Source organism: Aulonocara stuartgranti (assembly GCF_965226115.1).
Source record: "Aulonocara stuartgranti genome assembly, chromosome: 3".
NCBI lineage: Eukaryota > Metazoa > Chordata > Actinopteri > Cichliformes > Cichlidae > Aulonocara > Aulonocara stuartgranti.
The window spans coordinates 15,678,762-15,702,732 of NC_138941.1; the positions used below are offsets into that span (position 1 = coordinate 15,678,762).

General features: G+C 40.3%; 1 protein-coding gene across 1 annotated transcript in view; it reads left to right on the forward strand.

Moving 5' to 3' along the window:
• Positions 1-1,769: 1,769 nt before the first annotated feature.
• LOC309702571 (uncharacterized protein) overlaps positions 1,770-23,971 on the forward strand; it is a 546,755-nt gene continuing 524,553 nt past the window's right edge. Inside the window, exons 1-10 of the mRNA XM_082527164.1 lie at positions 1,770-1,837; positions 6,453-6,574; positions 7,318-7,449; positions 7,534-7,632; positions 7,789-7,887; positions 8,645-8,746; positions 15,711-15,789; positions 16,190-16,418; positions 16,560-18,351; positions 20,724-20,900. Of these exons, the coding sequence (XP_082383290.1) occupies positions 7,361-7,449; positions 7,534-7,632; positions 7,789-7,887; positions 8,645-8,746; positions 15,711-15,789; positions 16,190-16,418; positions 16,560-18,351; positions 20,724-20,900 (2,666 nt within the window). The 5' untranslated portion in view covers positions 1,770-1,837; positions 6,453-6,574; positions 7,318-7,360. The remainder of the gene's footprint in view (positions 1,838-6,452; positions 6,575-7,317; positions 7,450-7,533; positions 7,633-7,788; positions 7,888-8,644; positions 8,747-15,710; positions 15,790-16,189; positions 16,419-16,559; positions 18,352-20,723; positions 20,901-23,971) is intronic.

The window sequence follows — 23,971 nt, forward strand, 5'->3', positions numbered from 1 at the left end:
TGGCTGGAGAGAGACAAAACCTGCAGCTCAGAATCAGCGCAAAAAAGACGTAAACACAGAGTGGACCCGACGCATCAGAACCGCTAAGCTCCGACAGCGTGTCCGTGTTCGGGCCGTCGGGTGAGAAAGCCGAGAAAGACAAAGCTGATTCTGATGCGTCGGGTCCGTTCTGTGTTTACGTCTTTGTGTGGAATCCGTTAATGAATTGATATCGCTTTATTCAAGCTACTCACCTCTCTCTTCCACCTGCACTTCCAACTGGACCACGGCCAATCAGAGAGGTCCCGCCCCTGACTATCTCTGATTGGTTTAGTCCACAATAGGGGCATAATGTGTGTCTGTTGTTGACCACACAGAGAGTTGCAGAGATTTATTTACTTTAGTTACCCGAACAGTTGGTCGCACCTGTGCGACCAAATTTTTTTTTTTAGTCGCACCACTGAAAAATTTGGTCGCATCTGCGACCAAATTGGTCGCACTCTAGATCCCTGAACTATGATAAGACCTGAAGGGAGGCAACGCAGACGACCTGACACTGAATAAAGAAAGACAGAGGGCTTAAATAGAGACAGGAGATGATCAGGGGAAATGGAAACACACAGGGGAACAGCTGACTGAAATGAACATAATGATGCCATGGCTAAACTGAAACTAAACACAATGAACAAAGAAACAAGACTCTTTCAAAATAAACCAAGAAAAAACTGAGAGATGTAGACATGACAATTACCACAGAAGACAAGAACAGACTCACAGAAGGGGACATAGATGGAAACCTAAGCTAGAATAACACCCAACTAAATCCTAACTAATAATAGCAACACAAGAACTAAGCATATATTCAATATAATATAAGACCTCCAAAAACACACACAGTGAACTCAAAATACTGGGTCACAGATCCAGCCCCCGACACATAACGCATAATAAACAGACAACCTGACAATGAACAAAAGGAAAGTCACACAATATATACACAGAGGGATGATAAGGGAAATGGAAACACATGGGGACATAGCAGGAACAAATTAGATGTGATGAGACAGGAGAAAGCAAAACTGAACACACTGAACACAGGATGCGAGACTGTCCAAATAAAACAGGATACAAACTAAGAGACACGGCTCGACACACAGGGACCGGGGGCGAAACAGACATGGGAACACTGAATGAATCACAAGGAGGGGAAACATCAACAAAACACAATGATGTGACTATGGCGACTATGGAGGAAGACCAAATACAGACGGGAAATTATTTTTGATAAAAGTAATATTAATTTGACTAATGGACAGGCAGTGATAAACAGCAAACAAACTGCTTAGCTTTACAGTCTTTGTTTTATCATCTGCAACTCCTGCAGTGTGAAACAGTCTTGGTATGTCAAACATAAAAACATTTTAGATACCGCTTCATCGGGTTACATATATATACCGTATTTCTTCATCAGAGAATCTATAATGTATTAAACTAAAAGTGTACACCTGGTTTAAAGAGTATTAACTAAATAAGAATGTAACAACTTTCAGTCATTAATGTAGCAGAGACAGAGTCTGACTAAAGGGACATCACAGTGAGACCTGTTTGATCTGCAGACACAGTCTCTCTCTACTAAGAGTGTGTTTGACTTTAACTTTCACACAAAATGTTTCAGTTCCTCTAAACCCTCCAACAAACATTTACAAATGCTTAGAAACATTTTGAGTTTCTAATTACTAATGTTCCCCAGCCCCAGCATTCCTGTTTCCTTTTTTTAAGTTTCACTGTCTGTCTTCTAAACTTCGCTGATGCAGCTGGTCGTCTTTGTGTGAATCTGCGTGTGAAGGTAATCGAATCAGTATGTATTTTTTTCTGATAATATCAGCTGTGTGCAGCTTCGCTCCAGCACAAATCATAGCATTGTTCATGATGACAGATATGAACGAGGTTGACTTGTAACACCGCAGTTATGTGAGCCGTCATTTGTAAGCCTCTTAAACTTTCGTGCACTTTTACACAAAGTTTTATGGTAGTGCTTCTTCTTCTTTGGGGATTTTTGTTCAACAGACTGAAAAAAGCTGTAATATATTTTTGAAATATATTTAAATTGGTATTTAAAGGACTATAGCATATTCTAATTAGATTTATGATACTGTGTTAAGACAGTAAAATTGTGCATGTGTGTGTTTGTGTGTCTGTCTGAATTTTGCTGGTACTGCACTGATTGATGATCGTTGATGATCCACCTGACTAGTATAAATTACAGTTTTATATAACAGAACAAATTTGATATCTGTAAAAATATTTTTTAAATTCTTGCTTACTAGCTGACACTAAATTTTTAACTGATTTCTCTTCTGGGACACCCACACTGTGTGCAGTTTCATCTCAGCCCACTGTGTGATTGCACATTAAAGGACATTTCTCCCCAAATTCAATAAGCTCAGTGGATTATTATAACAGCGTATCAACAATTCATTTAAGAAATCCTTCTTAGTTATTGTCATGAAAATCTCAGTGGATTCTTGACTTTGCTCGTCTACTCTACAGCCTGGATAGTTTCATTTCAAACTGCTGCCGTGTTTCTGCCAAATTAAAAAACAGTTCTACTCAAATTCAACAAGGTTCAGTTAATAAACGATGATTAACAAAAGATTTTGTTCATATTTCATTATATAATTCTGATCCATCAAAAATATTCCTTCTTAGAATAATCCTTTCTCTTATTGAAGATCGATTTATTTTTCTCATTTTGGTCATTCCTATTAACTCAGCCATTTCCTTAATCAATCCCACACCACCGCCCCCAAAACCATGGGAACACAGAGCAAGGAAAGCACAAAGTACACAAGAAGACGGGGACAATAAATACACACTGGATAATGAGACGAGAGGCAACGGGTGAGAGACATGATGCAGGAGAAAACTACAATAGTCACAGGAAGCAACAGTTAAAACAATAAAACAGGAAAACATGGAGAACAAGGCTTAAATTACATAGAGGAGAACAGACTGGACAGGGGAACATGAGATAGATAAATGCAGACGAGACTGAGACACTGATGGGAACAAATCATTAACCAAATGGGGGAAGTAAAACTCAAAGCTAAGTTCACAAGACATGAGACGATAAAAAAGAGGAAATGATACACAGAGACATACGCAGACATCACAAAAGCACATATTTAGTGTTACAAAACCAAGAAGACAAACTACAATATGAAAACAGGGTACATGGGATATAGTAAATCCTAAAGCAAACTATTAACCATCCTTATATACAAAGAGCCAAACTAAAACACAAAAGACTCAAAAACAAAAAGGCATCACAAAACCCTGAGGAAAAAAACAGCGATCCTCCATCCATTCGCTTCCGCTTATCCTTTTCAGGGTCGCGGGGGCGCTGGAGCCTATCCCAGCTGTCATAGGGCGAGAGGCGGGGTGCACCCTGGACAGGTTGCCAATCTGTCGCAGGGCCAACACACAGGGATAGACAACGATTCGCACTCACATTCACTCGCACATTCACACCTAGTAGCAATTTGGATTATCCAACTAAATATCCCCACAAGCTGCATGTCTTTGGACGGTGGGAGGAAGCCGGAGTACCCGGAGAGAACAGCGATCCTAACAAATAATATTGCAGTGGTTGGAGATGAAACTTTGCGGACATGTAGTAAATGGACTGATTCTTATATAGTGCTTTTCTACTCTCCTGGAGTTTTCAAAGTGCTCTATACAACAGGCCTCATTCACACAAGCACTTCTAAACACAAGTGCAAACTAATCATCAGAGGGCAACTTGGGGTTAGTATCTTGCCCAAGGATATTTGGCATGCAGGCTGGGGAAGCCAAGGTTCGAGCCACCAACCTTCCAATCAGCAGCTGATCTGCTCTACCACCTGAGCCACAGCCACCCACCCATCACAAGTGGGTGAGGCTGGTTCTGATTAGAGATGGACCGATCCGATATTACGTATCGGTATCGGTCCGATACTGACCTAAATTACTGGATCGGATATCGGAGAAAAATAAAAAATGTAATCCGATCCATTAAATATCACGAAAGAACCTCGCAAAACTTGTAACACGCCGTAACTCACCTCAGAATGTCAGCACGTCGGAGCAGTATGCATCACGTGATAGAGTGGCTGTGGCATGCGGGACCTGTCGGTAGTCTGGATAGCATTTGGAGCTTCGCTAGCAACCCGGCATTTCATCTCTGATAAAGTTATCCCCTAGAGAAGTAAAGCAAGTGTGTAAGTCCATCTCTGAATGTTTGTAAAGCATTCCTGCGTTAAGCTTAACAAGTGACTGCCTCTTCTTGCTGCTACTTCAATCATGAAACTGCTTAATGATCAGCTGATCGGCTTTTCTGTCGCCAGTCCGTCTCTCTTGTTTGTTTTTGGCCCACTTTGCACCAGAAAGAGGAAACCAGCGGCTGAACAACAGCAGCACATTTAAGCTCGATAAGCTGTTGTTAGAATTTATTTAATATTACTTTCTACACCAGGATCTTTTTCTACGTAGCTGACGCTGGTAACTGTGCAGGGGCGGATCTAGCAAAGTTTAGCCAGGGGGACCGATAGGGCATTAACAGGGAAAAGGGGGCACAAAGACATACTTTTCTTTCTTATTCTCATTTAAAATGTCTAGCTTTTAATAAATAATTATCTGACACCCAAAGTTTTAATTTGATGTAAAAGGAATAGAAGTCAATTACTGTATATAGTGACTATTAAGTCTAATATATATACCCTAGTAAGCTATAGTACTTTTTCCTTTGGGAAGGTACCATCTGTGCAGTCTGCAATTTTGTTGAAGAAAGATGTTGAATCTATTTAATATTTCTTGAAAAATAATTGATTTCTGTGCATTTTCTTTCACACTGCATCAAATTAAGGTTGATTACGTCGATTAAGCATCATGAGATGGAGCGTGAGGGGTGGTTCCCTATTTTTTATTTATTTATTTTTGTTGTTGCTGGGAGTTGGAACCCTATTAGTTAGGTTGCTTAATATTTACGCTAAGTGCCCTTTAAAATACCAGAATAGGGAGGATGGTGTAGGTTTAAGTTTATTAGATTGATCAGTATTGCTGAACTATGAAATATTTTTTTTGCATACACGTATAACAGAATAGCTTTAGTGTAGTTGTTGTTTTAAACTTGAGTATGAACTTATACAAAATGCAGCAAGATATTTAAAAAAACAGTTTTGTTGATTAAAAAACACTATATCGGATTCATATCGGTATCGGCAGATATCCAAATTTACGATATCGGTATCGGTATCGGACATAAAAAAGTGGTATCGTGCCATCTCTAGTTCTGATATGGTGCTTTTCTACTCTGAGCATTCAAAGTGCTTCATACAAATGACTCATTCAAGGACTTTTCCTGTGCAGAAGAGTTTTCTATCTTGGGGTTAGTATCTCGTATCAAACAACCAACCTTCCAGTTACTTCGTGACCTGCTCTAACTCCTGAGCTACAGACAGAAGAGGAGTTTGTTAAGAATTTTATGACAACTGTCAAAGTTTTTTTTCTATTGTTTATTAAATTAATCTTATTAAATTTGAGTAGAACGTTCCTTTTATTTCTCTGAAACCTTGCAGCTTTTGGTGGTTAAACTGCAAATATATAGAGAAGGTAACCCAGAGGAAGAATGCACAGAGACTTTAAGGTCAGCTATCAAGAATCATTTTTACGCATTTTGATGCAATGTTATGATATTTGATGTTGAAATTGATTAGAAATGACTAATTTCATTTCTACAGAATTATGCAGTGTGGGTGTCCAAGAAGATGAATTCAGAATTTCATGTCAACTATCATATATGATTTAATACAGAACCTTCATACACCTACCTGAAACCATTTAAATGACATTATTGAGTTCCTTCAAAGTTTCTCCGTTTGAACAGAGTTGTTCTTTAATTTCTCGTGTCTCAAGCAGCAGTTTGAGGTGAAACTATGGATGCATGAAAGAGCAGCTGAGCCAAATGACAACTGAATTTCAACTATAAAAGATGATTTTCCGAAATGTTTTACATTTTTTGAAGTTATTTTAGATTTGAGTGAATCATGAATGAAGAAGCATTACCAGAAAAATTAAGAAGAAAAGACAACTTGAGTGAAAAACAAATGACATTATTTCTGTTAACTTCCTGAAAATCATGTGTGTTGTTATGTGTGTGATCATCAAAATGGGATAAGAAGCAGCACTACCGTAAAACTTAGCGTTGAAGCTCAAGTTTGGCAGATAACAGGTGGCAGGCGTGGCTCACACTTGACCCCGGTGTTGGAGAAACTCTGAGCTCCGGGTCTTTATAATCACTCTGCGGAGCTCACAGAGACTGCAGGGAGGACAGAGCAGACTTTGTGAATTATTTTTTATCTTAGATGTAATATAAATCCAACACAGGCCTCTGAGGAAAAGGATCATGCTACAAACTTTCGTTTCTCTTCCAACAGAAAGCAGAGGAGTGGAGTTACTCAGAGACTGACTGGATTAAACACACCAAAGGTTTATATTCCAGTTGGACCGTATCTCTTACCAAGGTCTGCACTACGTATCAGGATGTGATCTTATTCAGGTAATATCAGGGTTCTTATAGGGGTTTGTTCACAATAGTAACTCATGCAGCCATTTTTCAGTCTCACTGACCAAACTTTTTACAACATGCTGCATTTTTAATAGTAAACTTCTGTTCAGTGCTTTTCCTGTCACACACTCATACATGTGTTTTGTCTGCAGCAGCTGTGTTGTTGTTGTTAGCTTGTATTATCTGTTTAATCTCTTCAACATGGTTTTAGTTTTCTTTGTAAAGTCAGCAGCTCTGTCACTTTTCTCTGACTCCTCTTCTGCTCGACACTCAGCTGACACTCAGTTTCATTTCCACATTCATGAAGTTGTTGTCCAAGCGAATCATAGGCTCCATGCAAACAGCAAACTGTGTCCAGGCAGACAGGTTGGATAAGAATAACAGATTTATGTTTGATTACGCCCGTTTCCAATTCAGTTCCAGTCATTCCTGGCCCCAGGAGGTTGATGGGGGTGGGAGATGGGGGGCAGTGGGTTGTAAGCACAATGTAGATGAGTGGAGGCTTAATGTACTTAAACTTCCAGTCACAGTGAATCAGTGTGTGTCAGTGAATGCATCATGTGTGCTTCATGGCTCCATCTAGTGGACTGATAGTAGAAGTAGAGCAGCTGATGGCAGCTTCCTGTGCCTCACACTGCTGTCTGACTGCATTCAGCTGATATTTGGACAGCACACATGATGGAAAGGAGGATTTTGGTTTATGTGCACATGAATGATTTGTGTTTCCTCTGCAGGTGAAGGTAGAAAGTGTGTGTGAGCTGATGTGAGCTGAGCAGCATGGATCAGTGTGAGGACAGAGAGGAGGGAGTCCCTCCCTCTAAAAGCACTCTGTGTGGGGAACATGAGAGCCAGACCAAAGCTCAGAGGTGAGATGACCATCTCTAACTGTCCATGACTCTTCTCCATGTCACAGCTCAGCACTCACATCACTGCTCCATCATTATTCACAGGAACCAGCCTGGACCTCCACCCAGCTCTGTGTCCTCTAAGAGCAAACGGGTGAAGGATTTCTTTCGTAATTTAGGGCGAAAAAAGTCATCTGACGAAAAGTAAGTTCATGTCAGTATTAAAATGTTTGAAATTTTAATCAGCTTTTTACTATTTAACGATTTAAATAATAAACTATTTACATACTTTATTTATACTTTTTTTGTAATGTATTGGACATTGGATGTGACACATGTTTCATGTTCACTTATTTTTAGCGTCAATCAGAAACCATCCAGCTCTGTGTCTTTACAGAGTGACCAGTCCAATCGTCGACGCATTGATTTTAAATCCCAGCCTGTGTCTGCTGCAGAGAGGTGAGCTGTTAGTAACAAGAACTCTCTGATTTAAATGATTTTGATGTTTCCTGGTTTCTAAAATGCATCTCTGTAGCAGAGCAGTGTCTCCAAGGACACACAGGCTCAGCTGTAACTGTCAGTTTATCTGGTTTAAGACACATTTGGACTCAATTGGCTGTTTTTAACTATGTATTTTAATCAGAGGTGTAAATTCAGACCTCACACATCTGGATCCTAAACTATGATAGAAACAGCTGCTAGCAGTGGGTAGACTTTGATACGCTGCTCTAGAAAGCAAACAAAGGTTTGTGCAGCTCCTCTTCAGAAAAGTGTTCAGAGAGCAGCTGCTGTATTAGACAAAGGCTCGTCGTGTGAGCCCAGATGTGTGTAACAGCTGGATGAAGGAGAACCATCACAGTCGCGTCTCCATCCCGCCTTTATTAATGAACTTCCTGTTGCTTGCAGATGACAGGAACACAAAGTGTTTGTGCCACGTGATGCTGCAGGATTTGTTAACGTGTCCATGATGGTAACATCTCCTCGTCTAACTGCAAACACATGAGCGCTCCTAACGGCAGCTATCACAGCCACACAGGCAGACTGTCTCACTGTTGCATTCAGGGACATTTGTTTTCCTGTAAAAAGCTGAACTCTAATCTAAGAGGACTGTTACTGACAGGAAACAGCTGCATTATCTGCAGTCTGTGTGATCACAGCTGCTTCAATCACTTTATCAGAGAATTGATCATTGAATAAAACATGTTTGTGTCTGCAGAGGTCAGAGGTCACAGTCTGCAGGATCCAGCTGTCCGTCTGTGAGGAGTGACCGGTCCCAACATCACCCTCCAGACTTCAGTGCTGAACCTGGACCAACGAGGTCAGAGAACTGTGATGACTCCTTTACATGTTTGTGTTTTCCTGGATAAATATGACCAAAGATTCATTAAAAAGGTAAAAAATCTTAGACTTTGTCCTGTAGCGCTGTGTGGCAGGCAGGATTGGACCCAAACACAACAGGATGAAGTCAAAGAGGCAGCTTTATTTCAGCTGTGAACATGCAAACAGCAGAAATAAGGAAACATAACTGTAGGTTTGCAGTGAATGAAGCCTCAGCTCGATGCTCCACTTTGTCCCTCTTTTCCTTCTCCAAACAGCCACATCAGGAGTCTCTGATGGAGTTTTAAAATAATTAATTACAAATGTCCAAAGATGGGTTCAGGATACCTGAATCCACAGTTATTAAAGCTAAAATAGTTCACAGGGTTTGGACTTTGTTAGGTGACGAGAGAACATCAAAGTGTTTTTATCTTTTAAACAGTATTTTTATCACTTCAGTTGCTCTCACAGCCCTGTTTGTTATTTTACCAGAGCTCTTATGTTTCACTCAGTGCTCCCACCAAACACCTTGGAGAACACATTAGTGTGATTTAGATTTCATTGGTGTAAACACCAGTCACACAAGCTAACCCATTGAGGCAGCAGCAGGCTTTGTGTTTGGTAAAGTCTGCTGGCTTAAACTAAGAGAGTTTAGTTTGTTAGCACAAAGAGCTGTCAGCTAAAGCCCCGAATGCACTTTGAATACAGACGAACTGAGAAAAACACTTTAAATACAGCAAACAGTCAAACTGACAACATCTTGTACATTTAGCATTCATGCTAGCAGCAGGCTATGACTGTCCACGAGGCTTAATATACGTGTGTATTTGATATAATGCCAACAAGTACAAATAGGTGTTCTTACAGGTCTTAATCACAGAGGTCTGATAAGTCTGGTGACTTTCACACTCAGCAATTTTGCTGCCTTTTATTTTATATTGGCCTTTTTAAAGCCCTTAAAAGTCTCCCACATTCGTACAGAGCTTTTAACACCAAACTCCTTTACAGTCCTTCTCCTCTCACACACGATCACACGACTGATTTGTCTGCAGCAGCTGTGTTACTGCTAGTATTTTATTATGTGTGTAATCTCCTCATATTGTTCCTGTGGTTTAGTTTGACTTCCTTCTGCAAACTCAGCTGCTCTGTTGCTGATACACGTCTCCATGAATATGATTGATCAGATGCTGCCAACACCATGTGTTTCATGTGAGCGCTGAGCTGAAAGCCTGGGTTGACTTATCGAGTTAATAAGAAGCTTGTGACTTGTGACACGTGACTGTGAATGCTGAAGTGAATCCAGATAAAGGAAAGAGACCCTGCTAATGTTGGACTCACTTCTTAGTGTGGATCCCAGGAGGAAGTTCAACAAAGCCATTCTTTGTGCTAGCTCGACCAAACCTGAGACCACAGTGCAGGATGATGATTATCATCTGTCTCTGTCAAGGACATTTAAAATCCACAAATAACAAAAATAATTATATTTGATCTTTAAAAATATGTTTTCACTTAAAAAAGCATGAGCACACTGGTGGATTACAGAAACATGAAAACTCGTTAACAGTAAAGTTAATTTAGACGTAAACAAAGTGTCAAACATACTTAAGTAGAAGGACTGATGTTTGTGTTAAAATACCCTCTTAAAGCTGAAATACTGATTCAGCTTCTTTACTGAAGTAAAGGTAAAAGAGTACAGGCTCTGAAATGTACTCACAGTATTAAAGTAAAAACTCCATCTTTGAAGGAAATTTCTGCCAGTTTTTGTGCAAAGTTACCTGAATTTCTACCTCCAACATTAATATGAGAAAATTATCTGAACTTTTATTCTAATAAATTTAATCAGCTTGAACATTTTGTAGCACAAAAGTAGAAAAAACCCAAAGGGAATAAAAAATAGCTCCGTTTGCTGTTGCCTGCATTGTAGATGGGCGGCTTTGCCTCAACACCTAAACAGGAAAATGAGTTTAGTCAAGTATTAAAGTGGGATTGAAGAGGTCAGGAAACCAGAGATCAGGTGTTGTGGTGCAGCATGGTCACAAGAATCATTTAGAAATGGGTCGAAATATTTTCTCTTCTAGATTTTTTGCACAGTCTGATGTGCTGCTGCTCTGAGGTTTACTGCTCTCTGTGTGCTTAGAAAACTGTGAGGTACAAGTAGATTTGACACAAGTTATAATGGCTGATTTCCATATAACCGTGGAATACAGGGACTTAATCGTTAAGTAAGAAGAAAGTTTGAAGCCTAATCTTGAAAGTAGAGATAGTGTCTGTCTCCTGAATCCAAACTGGAAGCTGGTTCCACAGAAGAGGGGCCTGAAAACTGAAGGCTCTGCCTCCCATTCTACTTTTAAATACTCTAGGAACAACAAGTAGGCCTGCAGAGCGAGAGCGAAGTGCTCTAATAGGGTGATATGGTACTACAAGGTCATTAAGATAAGATGGGGCCTGATTATTTAAGACCTTGAATGTGAGGAGCAGGATTTTGAATTCTGGATTTAACAGAAAGCCAATGAAGGGAATAAAGGAGAAATCTGCTCTCTCTTTCTAGTCCCTGTCAGCACTCTTGCTGCAGCATTTTGGATCAGCTGAAGGCTTTTCAGCGAGTTTTTAGGACATGCTGATAATAATGAATTACAGTCGTCCAGCCTGGAAGTAATAAATGCATGAACTAGTTTTTCAGCGTCACTCTGAGACAGGATATTTCTAATTTTAGAGATGTTGCGCAAATGGAAGAAAGCAGTCTTACATATTTGTTTAATATGTGCATTGAAGGACATGTCCTGGTCAAAAATGACTCCAAGATTCCTCACAGCATTACTGGAGGCCAAGGTAATGCCATCCAGAGTAAGAATCTGGTTAGATACCATATTTCTAAGATTTTCAGGGCCGAGTACAATAACCTCAGTTTGATCTGAATTAAGAAACAGAAAGTTAGCAGCCATCCAGGTCTTTATGTCTTTAACCCTTGTATGGTGTTCGGGTCTGTGAGACCCGTTTTCACTTTTTTTCAAAAGAAAAATTAAACAATTAATTATTTTTTCAACCTGAAATTCATTGGCTTTGGCTTATTTTCTGTGAAGAACATAAATCCGAACTAATTTTCAATGACCTCATACTGTACCTCCCCCCACGCATTTACATTACATACAAGGTGTTCGGGTCCACTGGACCCAGGTCTAATAAAAGTGTTGAAAGTGTAGGTCCTGTGTTCCCACACTCTGTCTTCCTCCTTTCTGGTGCTGCTGATAGTGTTTTCTTCCCCTCCTGCTCGCGCACAAAGTTGCAACATTGTTGAAAATTCAACTATCAACACCGTCTGCTCTTACATTCCCGCACATTTTACCCTCTTTCTTGAGGGATCCAAATTTTATTTTCTCATACCCTGTCCCACCTGCAAATTAGGGGCATAATACTATAAATAAGACTTTGCCAGTGTGGTTCTTTATCACAACTGATCAAGATGGCAAAAGATTATCTGCTGCGAGTGCCATCCAATTGATTTTGGAAGAGAGAGGGGCTTCGGATGATGATGTTGACAAAGAGGTTTCAGAATATTTCACATTTCTGAAAATTAAGAGTCTGACAGGGACTTTGAAGAAGAGGATGAGGTTGAGCACCATTTAGTAACAAAACGAAGACGAGTACCCCATCTGCAGCCAGCTCCAGGACCAGAACAAGCCCACCAGACAGCAAGTGAAGAAATATGGATGTCAATAACTGGTGAAATTGAATGGTCTTCTTGCCCAAGAAATGCAGAGCTGTTACTGTGATAAGCCAGGGCCAACACGGCTGACAGTTACTCATGTGCAGGACATCAAGTCTTCATTTGAGCTTTTCATCCCAGATTCCATCCAGAAAATTATTCTGGATTGCAGTAATCTAGAAGGAAGGTGTGTTTTTGGAGAGAGGTGGAAGGAGATGGACCAAATTCATCTAAGAACCACAAAGGCGTACTTTGGGGTTCTTATCCTTGCAGGAGTTTTCAGGTCCAAAGGGGAATCCACAGAATCCCTGTGGGATGCAGAAACCAGCAAGAACCTTTCCGTGCATCAATGTCTCTGGAAAACTTCCACAAAATTTCCAGGATTATCCGTTTTGATAACCGAGACGACAGACCAGCTCGACGGCAGAGAGACAAGCTAGCTGCCATCAGGACAGTGTGGGATAAGTGTGTGCACCACCTCCCCCTGTTTTACAACCCTGGGCCTAATGTCACCATTGATGAGCAGCTGATCCCATTTAGTTGTGAAACATATTGCTTCACGTGTAAATGTGTTGTGTCTTTCCACTCACTCCACTTGATTATAACTGATTTATTTTTTTATAACATTTTATAAAACAAACAAAAAAAAAAAACGAGAAGCACATTAATTGATAAATGTGATCTAGCAAAGGTAAAGGGAAAAAATTAACCATGTTTGCTGTTCATTTGGCTTGTAATTGGGATGAAGTAAACATCTGTTGCGTAATTTAACATGAAATTGTTTGATAGTGTTAATTTGGAAAGCCAAAACTCTAGCGGGTCCACCAGACCCATGAACACTGGCTGAGTAACAAAAATATGAACACCACACAAGGGTTAAGACATTCCTGGAGTTTAACTCATAGGTGTGTGTTATCTGGCTTCATGGACAGATAGAGCTGGGTGTGCTATGTCTTCTGATGATGCTGCCTTGGTGATTTTAACATCCATGTCTGCTGTGACTCTAAACTTCTGGTCAAGGACTTTTTAAATATTATTGACTCTTTTAACTTGACCCAGTGGGTTACTGGTCCCACTCATGAAAAAGGTCACACACTAGACTTGGAGCTTTCCCACGGGCTGGATGTGTGCGTCACTGAAATATCTGAGTTGGGCATCTCCGATCATTTTCCTGTATTGTTCACTGTAACGCTCCGCTGCTCGGTAGATAAGCCGTGCGCCTCAGCGCGTAAAAAGCGAGCGCTTAATGCTCTAACAGCGCCGCTTTTTCTGCTGCCTTTATGGACTCTGGAATAATGAACTCCAGCTGTTAAAGTGTTGAGGACCTTTCGGACTTTCTTCATTCTACCTGCACTGATATTTTGGACTCTATTGCTCCGTTCAGGACTCTACGCACTCAGCATTTATCAGAGCTGTGGTTGAATGAACATGCGCGCTCCCTTAGGCGTGACTGTAGATGCGCTGAAAGGAGATGGAAAAAGGACAGATTGTATGTTTCTCTACAGATTTTAAGGACTTTCTGTCTTTCTGCTCACCAAGAAGCTGTAAAACCTGCAGACACAGTTTGTCTTAAACTTAGTGTCAGTAAACAGTCACAGGCCTCAGGTACTTTTTAATGTCCTCAATCGCTTTCTTCGTTCACGTGATAATGTCAGAGTCATTTCTTCACCAAGTATTTGTGATGATTTTTTAGCATTTTTAACAACAAGCTTCTATCTATTAGGGCTCTTGTCTCGCCGACTGCTGCCTCAGATCCGAGTCTTTCTCCTGTGTGCTCAGCTGTCTTAGAGCAGTTTGATCCCGTCTCCCTTAATGACTTGACTGCAGTAGTTTGTAACCTAAGATCATCACATTGCCCCTCTGATTGTCTCCCCCCAACTACTCTTTCAAGGATTGTCAGGTTGGAGATCGGCCTATAATTAGCTAAGACAGCTGGGTCTAGGGATGTTTTTTAAGTAAAGGTTAAACTACAGCCAGCTAGGGATGGGTACAGTTTAGATTTGAAAACCTGCTAAATCAGAATCAGTTGCTGATGATGGCTTTTTTTCTTTTACATTAATCACGTATAATCTTAACTCAAAGTGAACATAGACGTGATTGAAGTAACTCAGATCAGCCAATTCAAAATGCTAATTCAATCAACTCTGAGTTCATGGCTAGACTCAGTTTGTTGGCCCTGCACCTTAAAACTATTCCCTGTTTGTCCCTCATGTTTTTTGGATATTGTTTTCACATCTTATGTCACGGCTAGCGGGGCGAGCCATGTTGAATTTAATAAAGGACCCAAGATGCCGACACTACTGTGAAGTGAGTGAGCTTTATTGAAACGGTGAAGTGCAGTGGAGATGGCCTGTGCAGAAGCTAAGATAACCTCTACTGAAAAAACTAAAAAACTAACCTGAAACCTTAAACGGAGACACGGGGAGACAACACAGACAAATCAGCAACAAGCAGGAGAAAACAAAGGGCTCATATACACAAAAGAGCCATCAGGGAATGAGAAAAGGGAGACACAGCAGGATTCATTGGACATAACCAGACAAGGGGAAGCAAAAGTAGACACACTAACGTAGGACATGGCACTGTCAAAATAAAACAGGAAGTGAACACAGAGACACAATACTAACACAGTACAGAGGGAACACAGAAACCAAAACCTCAGAACTAGAAAATCTTAATAAGAATGAAATTGTAACAAAAGACAAGAACAATCAAAACAAAACCACTGAGTCCACAGACTCGGGACATACATCGGCTCAAACTGTAGTCATAAATATTTTGTACTTGTAAATCAGACTGTGTAGTTGTGAACTGATTTTGTAAAATTGTAAAACAAAATATCTGAAAAGTTTATGTTTTTGCGTTCATTGATTTGTGTGTGTAAAAATGTAAAAATGTAATAAATGTAATAAACATTAGAACTACTTTTGCTGACACAAAGTTTGGCGAGCACTGCAAGTTGTGACTTTAAACCAGTCACTGATATAAAGAGAGCACCTTGTTCCAGGGCATCTGAGCATGGAGGGAAAGCTTTATGCAGGAGATGGTAAGAGCTGTTGGGACTAAAGAAACCGAGCAGAAAACTACAGACATCTGGAAACTGAGTTGTTAATTCTCAGTGGGATCAGCAGGACTAGCAAAGCTTCACCATGACAGTCATCTGATTGACTGAACCCATCCAAACATCACTTCATGGACCTTTAGCTTGTGTCTGTGTGTGGACAGACATAACATGAGCTAATTATTCATTACTCCTCCACAGAGTGGACCAGCAGAGAGCAGAGGTTTCCACTGGTCAGTCTGCACAGCAACATCAAACACACCTGGACTCTGTGGTTATGGTTTGTAGTACTACGTTTACATTTGTTCTTTTCAGTCACCTCTATGCTGCACTTTGTGGACCAGAGGATTGTCAGTGTGTCCAACATAAATCAGAGTTTGGGCTCCATGATGTCAGTCAGATTGGGGTGACTGTAGCTCAGGAGGTGAGCAGGTCAGCTACTAGTCAGAAGGTTTGTGAATCAAACCCTGGCTGGCAAATGTACTGGGTAACGTACTAAACCCAAGCTGCCCTCTGATGCATCCATCAGAGTGTGAAAGAAAGTATTTAAGCATAGAACAATGTGCTTGGTTGAATGAGGCATGTTGTATAAAATGCTTTGTGTGCACAGAGTATCAAAGAGAGCTATATAAGAACCAGTCCATTTACCACTGGGTAATTCATATAGTCTTCTTTTCCAGCGGCTGGAGGACAACATCACCATGTTTGTGAAGAACGAGCTGAAGAAGATCCAGAAGCTTCTGAGTCCAGATCACCCAGAAACTTTAAAGAGCCAGATGGAGGATGAGGAGATGTTTGAAGGTGAGGATGAAGATGAAAGAAAGAGCTGCAGAGAAGCATTTCTGAAGATCACACTCCACTTCTTGAGGAGACTTAAGCAGCATGAGATGGCTGACCATCTGCAGAGCAGTAAGAGAATTTCTCTAAAGACTGAATATTGATCTTTCCTAATAGCTCAAGAAATGGACCAATAGACATTCATCCTTTCAGGGTACTGAAAGGCTATGATATTTATTATATAATAGTTTTTTCTGAATTTCTTACCTTCAGAAATATTTGCTCCACTCCGTAAACGTGAACTTAAAGCCCAACTGAAGAAGAAGTTCCAGTGTGTGTTTGAGGGCATCGCTAAAGCAGGAAGCCCAACCCTCCTGAATCAGATCTACACAGAGCTCTACATCACAGAGGGAGGGACTGCACAGGTCAATGAGGAACATGAGGTCAGACAGATTGAAACAGCATCCAGGAAACCAGACAGACCAGAAACAACAATCAGACAAGAAGACATCTTTAAAGCCTCACCTGGAAGAGACGAACCAATCAGAACAGTGCTGACAAAGGGAGTGGCTGGCATTGGGAAAACAGTCTTAACACAGAAATACAGCCTGGACTGGGCTGAAGACAAAGCCAACCAGGACATCCAGTTCATATTTCCATTCACTTTCAGAGAGCTGAATGTGCTGAAAGAGGAAAAGTTCAGCTTGGTGGAACTTGTTCATCACTTCTTTAATCAAACTAACGAATCAGGAATCTGCAAGCTTGAAGACTTCCAGGTTGTGTTCATACTTGATGGTCTGGATGAGTGTCGACTTAATTTGGACTTCAACAAAACTAAAATCCTGACTGAAACAAGAAAGTCCACCTCATTGGATGAGCTGCTGACAAACCTCATCAGAGGGAACCTGCTCCCTTCTGCTCGCCTTTGGATAACAACACGACCTGCAGCAGCCAATCAGATCCCTCCTCAGTGTGTCGACATGGTGACAGAGGTGAGAGGGTTCACTGACCCACAGAAGGAGGAGTACTTCAGGAAGAGATTCAGAGATGAGGAGCAGGCCAGCAGGATCATCTCCCACATCAAGAAAGCTCGAAGCCTCCACATCATGTGTCACATCCCAGTCTTCTGCTGGATCACTGCTACAGTTCTGGAGGATGTGCTGGAAACCAGAGAGGGAGGAGAGCTGCCCAACACCCTGACTGAGATGTACATCCACTTCCTGGTGGTTCAGGCCAAAGTCAAGAGGATCAAATATGATGGAGGATCTGAGACAGATCCACACTGGAGACCAGAGAGCAGGAAGATGATTGAGTCACTGGGAAAACTGGCTTTTGATCAGCTGCAGAAAGGAAACCTGATCTTCTATGAATCAGACCTGACAGAGTGTGGCATCGATATCAGAGCAGCCTCAGTGTACTCAGGACTGTTCACACAGATCTTTAAAGAGGAGACACAACTGTACCAGAACAAGGTGTTCTGCTTTGTTCATCTCAGTGTTCAGGAGTTTCTGGCTGCTCTTCATGTCCACCTGACCTTCATCAACTCTGGACTCAATCTGCTGGAAGAACAACAAACAACTTGGAAGGTGTTTCAAACAAGAAAATCTTCAGAGAAATACTTCTACCAGTGTGCTGTGGACAAGGCCTTAAAGAGCCCCAATGGACACCTGGACTTGTTCCTTCGTTTTCTCTTGGGTCTGAAGACTAATCAAACTCGTTTGCAAGGCCTGATGACACAAACAGGAAGTAGCTCACAGACCAATCAAGAAGCAGTTCAGTACATCAAGAAGAAGCTCAGTGAGAATCTGTCTGCAGAGAAAAGCATCAATCTGTTTCACTGTCTGAATGAACTGAATGATCGTTCTCTAGTGGAGGAGATCCAACAGTCCCTGAGATCAGGACGTCTCTCCACAGATAAACTGTCTCCTGCTCAGTGGTCAGCTCTGGTCTTCATCTTACTGTCATCAGAAAAAGATCTGGATGTGTTTGACCTGCAGAAATACTCTGCTTCAGAGGAGGCTCTTCTGAGGCTGCTGCCAGTGGTCAAAGCCTCTAAAAAAGCTCTGTAAGTTATAAAGTTTTTATGATTTAATTTGGTTGGTTTGTTATGGAAAAACACACTGCCATCAACTTCTGTTTTGTTTTTGTCAAAATCACTGTAATATAATCACTGTACCTTTATATACACGTGACTTGTATTAATGCTGCTGCCCTCTTGTGGCTAAAGTGTAACTATGTTATTGTTATTAGGGAGGATTTGAGAGTAACATGCCAAGTGAGTCAGCACCTTCGCTTTAGCTTAAAAAATCCAAATTCTTACGTCATCAGTTATAGTTGCATGTATTCATTATCATAATTTAACCTTTAATATTGATGTCTTAAATTTATTTTGAGTAAACTAGCAATAATTTTATGGTTTATTAAATAAATACATCACTAATGAATAATTTATTTCAGTAATTAATTAAAAAAATATATTGATAATGAATTATCAGTTAATTTCATTTAAAATAATTCATTATTTATTTATGTACAATTCTAATTAGTTAATTACATATTTAATCAATTATTGGTTTGTTTTCTATTTTAATTATTTTACTGACACATTTAACAAATTATTTAATGATGTATTTATTTAATTCACGTTGCTACTCCTGGCCCTGCATCGCTGCATTTTATTTGTCAGCTTCACCCATCAAAGTCAGGGGGCGGGGTTAATGCTGATCAAGTCAAAACCATTGCTTTGGTCTGGTGGGCGTTCTTTTAGTGGGCTTTTCTCAATACTAAGTAGGCCTACACACCAGGGTTTGGACATGTGTGGACCCAAACTATACTTAAACTTTACCCTTTTTTGTGTGTCACCAAATACACTTTTAATATTTTCTAGACAAGAATGTAGTGGCATAATCTTTAACCTCTTTTGCCTCCAAACAGAAGTGACAGACTTGAGCAGGGTTCATTTAAAGGCTGACAGAAGTGGAGTGGTGACGGGGAGATGTTTGACAGGACAGTGTTTCAGCCTCCACAGGTTCATGTTGTGCTCCATCAGTCAGTGAAGATGAAGTCAGTGCTGATGAGGCTGTAGAGTGTGTGAGGGATGTGAATGAGGATGATGAAGATCTGATGATAGCAGATAAAAACAGGCTGCAGAGACTTTGAGCCATACAGGGCACACAGTGTGTGTACAGAACAGCTGAAATCATTATGGAGGCCTCACTGGAATATGGAAGCATCACAGTACAGCTTCAGTGAAGCTTTAAAGTCTCTGATATGAGATGAGAAATGAAGCAGCCAGAGCTTTTTCATGAGTGGAAATCCACTGTGACTGTGAGCTGCTGCTACAGCCTCCAGATTAGCCAGCAGCTCATCCTGCTCAACATTTTCTCACCAACTTTAATGGAAGTGTGATGTTTTCAGCTGGAGTGATGGTCAGGGTGGTCTCCCTCTTTCATTTGGAAGTCCTGTAGCTGAGTTTGTGAGAGACTAACAGCCTCGGCAGCAGAGGGGAGAAAGGCTGTAACACCACCACTTTACTCTGTTCTACCTGTCACATCATTTTATCAGGAAACAAATATGCTCATGTTTTTACTATGTTTGTCTTGAAGATGTGAGAAGATCACATGGTGCTTTTTATTATTGTGTTGGTTTGTTTCCTGTCTCTTGGATGGAGCCCAGCTGTGCGTGGCCCCTGGGCCTGTGGTCAGAGTGTGTGCTGGATAACCCGGCCCAGGATGAGGCCAAACTGACATGGGATGAAATGTCTGTCACATAATTGAGCTTAGTGTAGTTTCATTTCTGCACAATTTAAAAACAACCAAAACTTTGTTCTGTGTTTTCTATGTTATACTGTAGACGATCTTTGATACTGTGTCCAAAAGGAGCAGCTTTTACTTTGAAGGGGAGCCGTGTCTGTTTCCTCTTCAGGTTGGATGATGGAAGCAAATGAGTGTGTGATGTTCTTTCAGTGTTGCACTTTGTAGACGCTCCCTGAGCACTGGTCTCACAGCCAGCTGCACATAGAGACCAGTGTTGTTAGTCCAGGTCAGAAGATGACTTGTTGGAATGAAAATGAGCTTGTAGTTTGTCTGCTTTAATAATGTGACTGGAAAAAGGTGTTGGACTTCAAATATGTCCATTTCTTTCACACTTCACCTTTAAAAGTGAAGCCTTGTGGTTCCTGGAAGGAAAAACACGACTTTTTCAAGTCTTTGTCCTGTTTTTATGATAAATGTACGACTTTAATGTGAAACATTCAGAGTTTTTTCTCTTGTTGTGTTTGTTTGAAGCTGCTTCCTGTTGGCTTCAGCTGTTTGGAGTTTCCATTTTCTAAACTTCTACATTCTGAACCTTCTTCAGCTCTGAACAGATGATGAAACACTGAATGATTTCAAGCTCACACTTTGTCTAATAAACTTACATCTTTCATTCTTTATACAGATTGTGGAGCTGTGGTTTGTCAGAGATCAGCTGTGATTATCTGGCAGCAGCACTGAAGTCCAACCCCTCCCATCTGAGAGAGCTGGACCTGAGTAACAACGACAACCTGCAGGATTCAGGAGTGAAGCATCTGTGTGGTTTCCTGGAGAGTCCAGGATGTGGACTTGAAACTCTGAGGTCAGTCAGCATGTTTTAGTTGTGCTGAGATGAATATGATGTGAAAGTTGTGCTGACACTAAACTGCAGACATCAGGCTGATATTATACTGATCCACACTGAGGATCTTCATGGTAAAGTCTGTTTTCTTCTTCTCTGGTTTAGTCCATTGACTGCAGCAGAACAATGTTCACATTTCAAACAGTGAGACTCAACGTATGGCCCGCGGCCCACATGCGGCCTGCCCACCTTTCCTGATTCAGAGAGAGGGGACCCTGATTAACTGTGTAGTGTTCTTCCTCACAGTTCTAAGTATCAGGCACAACAATGAATAATCCACAGCTGACTGTCTTTAGCAGGTCAAAGGTCACGGCACACAGCAGACAGTGGGAAATATTATAATTATGATCATTTATCAGCACATATCCATATGTATAAAAACAAAGCTGACACTGTGAGACTTGATCAGAGGTGTGATCATCACAGCAGAGGCCTTTGTGTCAAAGTCACTGAGGATCAAACAGAAACACATGAAGCAGATTTTCCTGTTCTGGCTTTTTATAGCAGATAACCTTCAAAATATTCTGCAGTCCATCAAAAACTGAAGCAAACCATGAATCAACATGTGAACATGAGCTGATGCTGCTGAAGGGAAGCAAAGTTACAGAGGTTTGATTACAGACACAGCTGAGAGTTTGTAATCTGTCATCATTTTAAAAGGTTTACATTTCTTCAGTACTGAACAGCAGAAATGAGGCTTTGTTTTGGGAGGCCGACAGCAGTGAACACAACAGCAGACTGGTGCGTAATAAGCAGTGAATAATGCAGGAAACAGATTTTTGAAAGTAAACTGTTCTTGAAGTACACTGAGAGAGAGAGAGCTGTGCAGGAAGTAAACGTCAAAGTCAGAGAGAATTCATGACGATGTTCATCAAACGTAAAGCGTAGTTTGGATCTTCTTCTGCTGCTGGTTCAGTCAGTTTTGGTTGGAGACAGATGAAACCTGCAGCTTCAGGATCTGTGAGCTGTCCACTTTCAGCCCCGACGGCGTGTCCGTGTACGTGCCGTCGAGTGAACGATCCACGCTCTGTGTTTCCATCTTTGTGTGTTTAGCTGCTCTCATTTACTGTTTTATCTGTTTGCTTGTTGTTGAAATACTTTTGGGAGCTTTAACCTGAGATTCTGGCAAAATACATTTATATTAAAAATCGATTCAGGATTGAATGAATCAACATCGCTTTAATCAAATTAAAACCATTTAAATAGGAAAATCCATTTTTTTACACCCGCCTCTAATGCTGGGTAATGTCAGCTTGTCCATGTGCAGCTGGCTGTGAGGCTCAGGGAGCGTCTACAAAGTGCAACACTGAAAGAACATCATCCATAAATATTGAGTAATAACTGGACTCTCATACAGCGAGACTCATTCATTCATTTCATTCATTTTCATTTATTTGTTCATTTTCAGGCACAACAAATACCTATATTGAACATAAAATACACAAAACAAAAAACAAAAATTGCCTGAAAAAGGAGTGGGACGAAGAAAACTTATTAAATCCCACCCCTATACTCACTCATCAACAAAAAAAACAATAAACTTCCCGCAGCTACGCCCATCATTGCATACAGACCCATCAACAGCCCCGGGCACATACAAGCATCTAAGCGGCAGCTCGCAACCAACAATTAGAGCCTTCATAACTGAATACAGAATATATAAATTATAAATTGCATTACCACAGGTAACAGGCAGTAATAACTACAAGTAACAAACACACATACATATACATACATATATATCTACACACACAAGTACATATATGTACATACATACGCACACTTTTTCATTTTTTTTTATTTTGGAATCCATACCAGCAATGGTAAGAGGACAGACATTACAGAGCACACTAAAAACCATCATTGAGTATACTGTGACCAGACCAACTGTTTGTAGAGAAATTTAAATCTATGAATATTTTTGCATTGTTTCAATTGTAAACTCAGACTGTTCCAGATTTTCACACCACATACAAACACACAAAAGCCTTTACGGGTTGTTCGAGTTCTGGGTAATTTGAATTCTCCAAAGCCTCTCACATTATAAACCTTTTCTCGAATTTCAAATCTAGTTTGTAAATTTGCCGGTAAAAGTTTAGTAAAAGCTTTATACAACATTATGGATGTATTGTAATTAACCAGATCCTGGAATTTAAGTAACTTTGCCTGAAGAAAGAATTTGTGAGTATGATCTAGATAACCAGCCTTGTGAATAATACGCAGTGCTCGTTTCTGTACTGTGACTAATGGATTAGTTGTATTTTTATATGTATTTCCCCACACTTCCACACAATATGTAAGATATGGAAGAACCAGGGTACAGTACAGAGTACGAAGTGCATCTTTATCAAGGAATTGTTTCACTTTGTTCAAAACTGCGAGGCTTCTAGAAATTTTGGTTTTTATGTGTCTGACGTGGGGTTTCCATGAAATTTTATTATCAATTACGACTCCCAAAAATTTGTTTTCACTCACATTATCAATTGGTACACCTTCAATGATAATTGGTAATTCTATATTATATTTTAAATTACCAAAAAACATTGCTTTAGTTTTATTTATATTTAATGATAATTTATTTATGTCCATCCATTTTTTTATTAATTTTAGCTCCCTGTTTACGGTCATTACAAGATCAGTATAATCATCGCTACTGAAAAATATGTTGGTGTCATCTGCGAACAGTATGAGTTTAAGTACTTGAGAAACATCAAAAATATCATTTATGCCTTTAAACATCAGCTTATCCTGCTGATCCAAGTCCAACACTGAGTTTGTAAAAACATGTTTGTCAATCATTTTGTTTGGTTTCTGAGGAAAATGATTCAATAACTTGCTGCTAATACACAACATTTCATCATATTTCCTCATAACCCTCTTTTGTCTGACCATTTGATCCCATTTGAATTTGCAATAAAGGATCCACAGAGTTTGGTGACAATAATGACAGTAGATGTTTGTGTGAAAGTGCTGGAAGCAAATGAGTGTGTGATGTTCTTTCAGTGTTGCACTTTGTAGACGCTCCCTGAGCA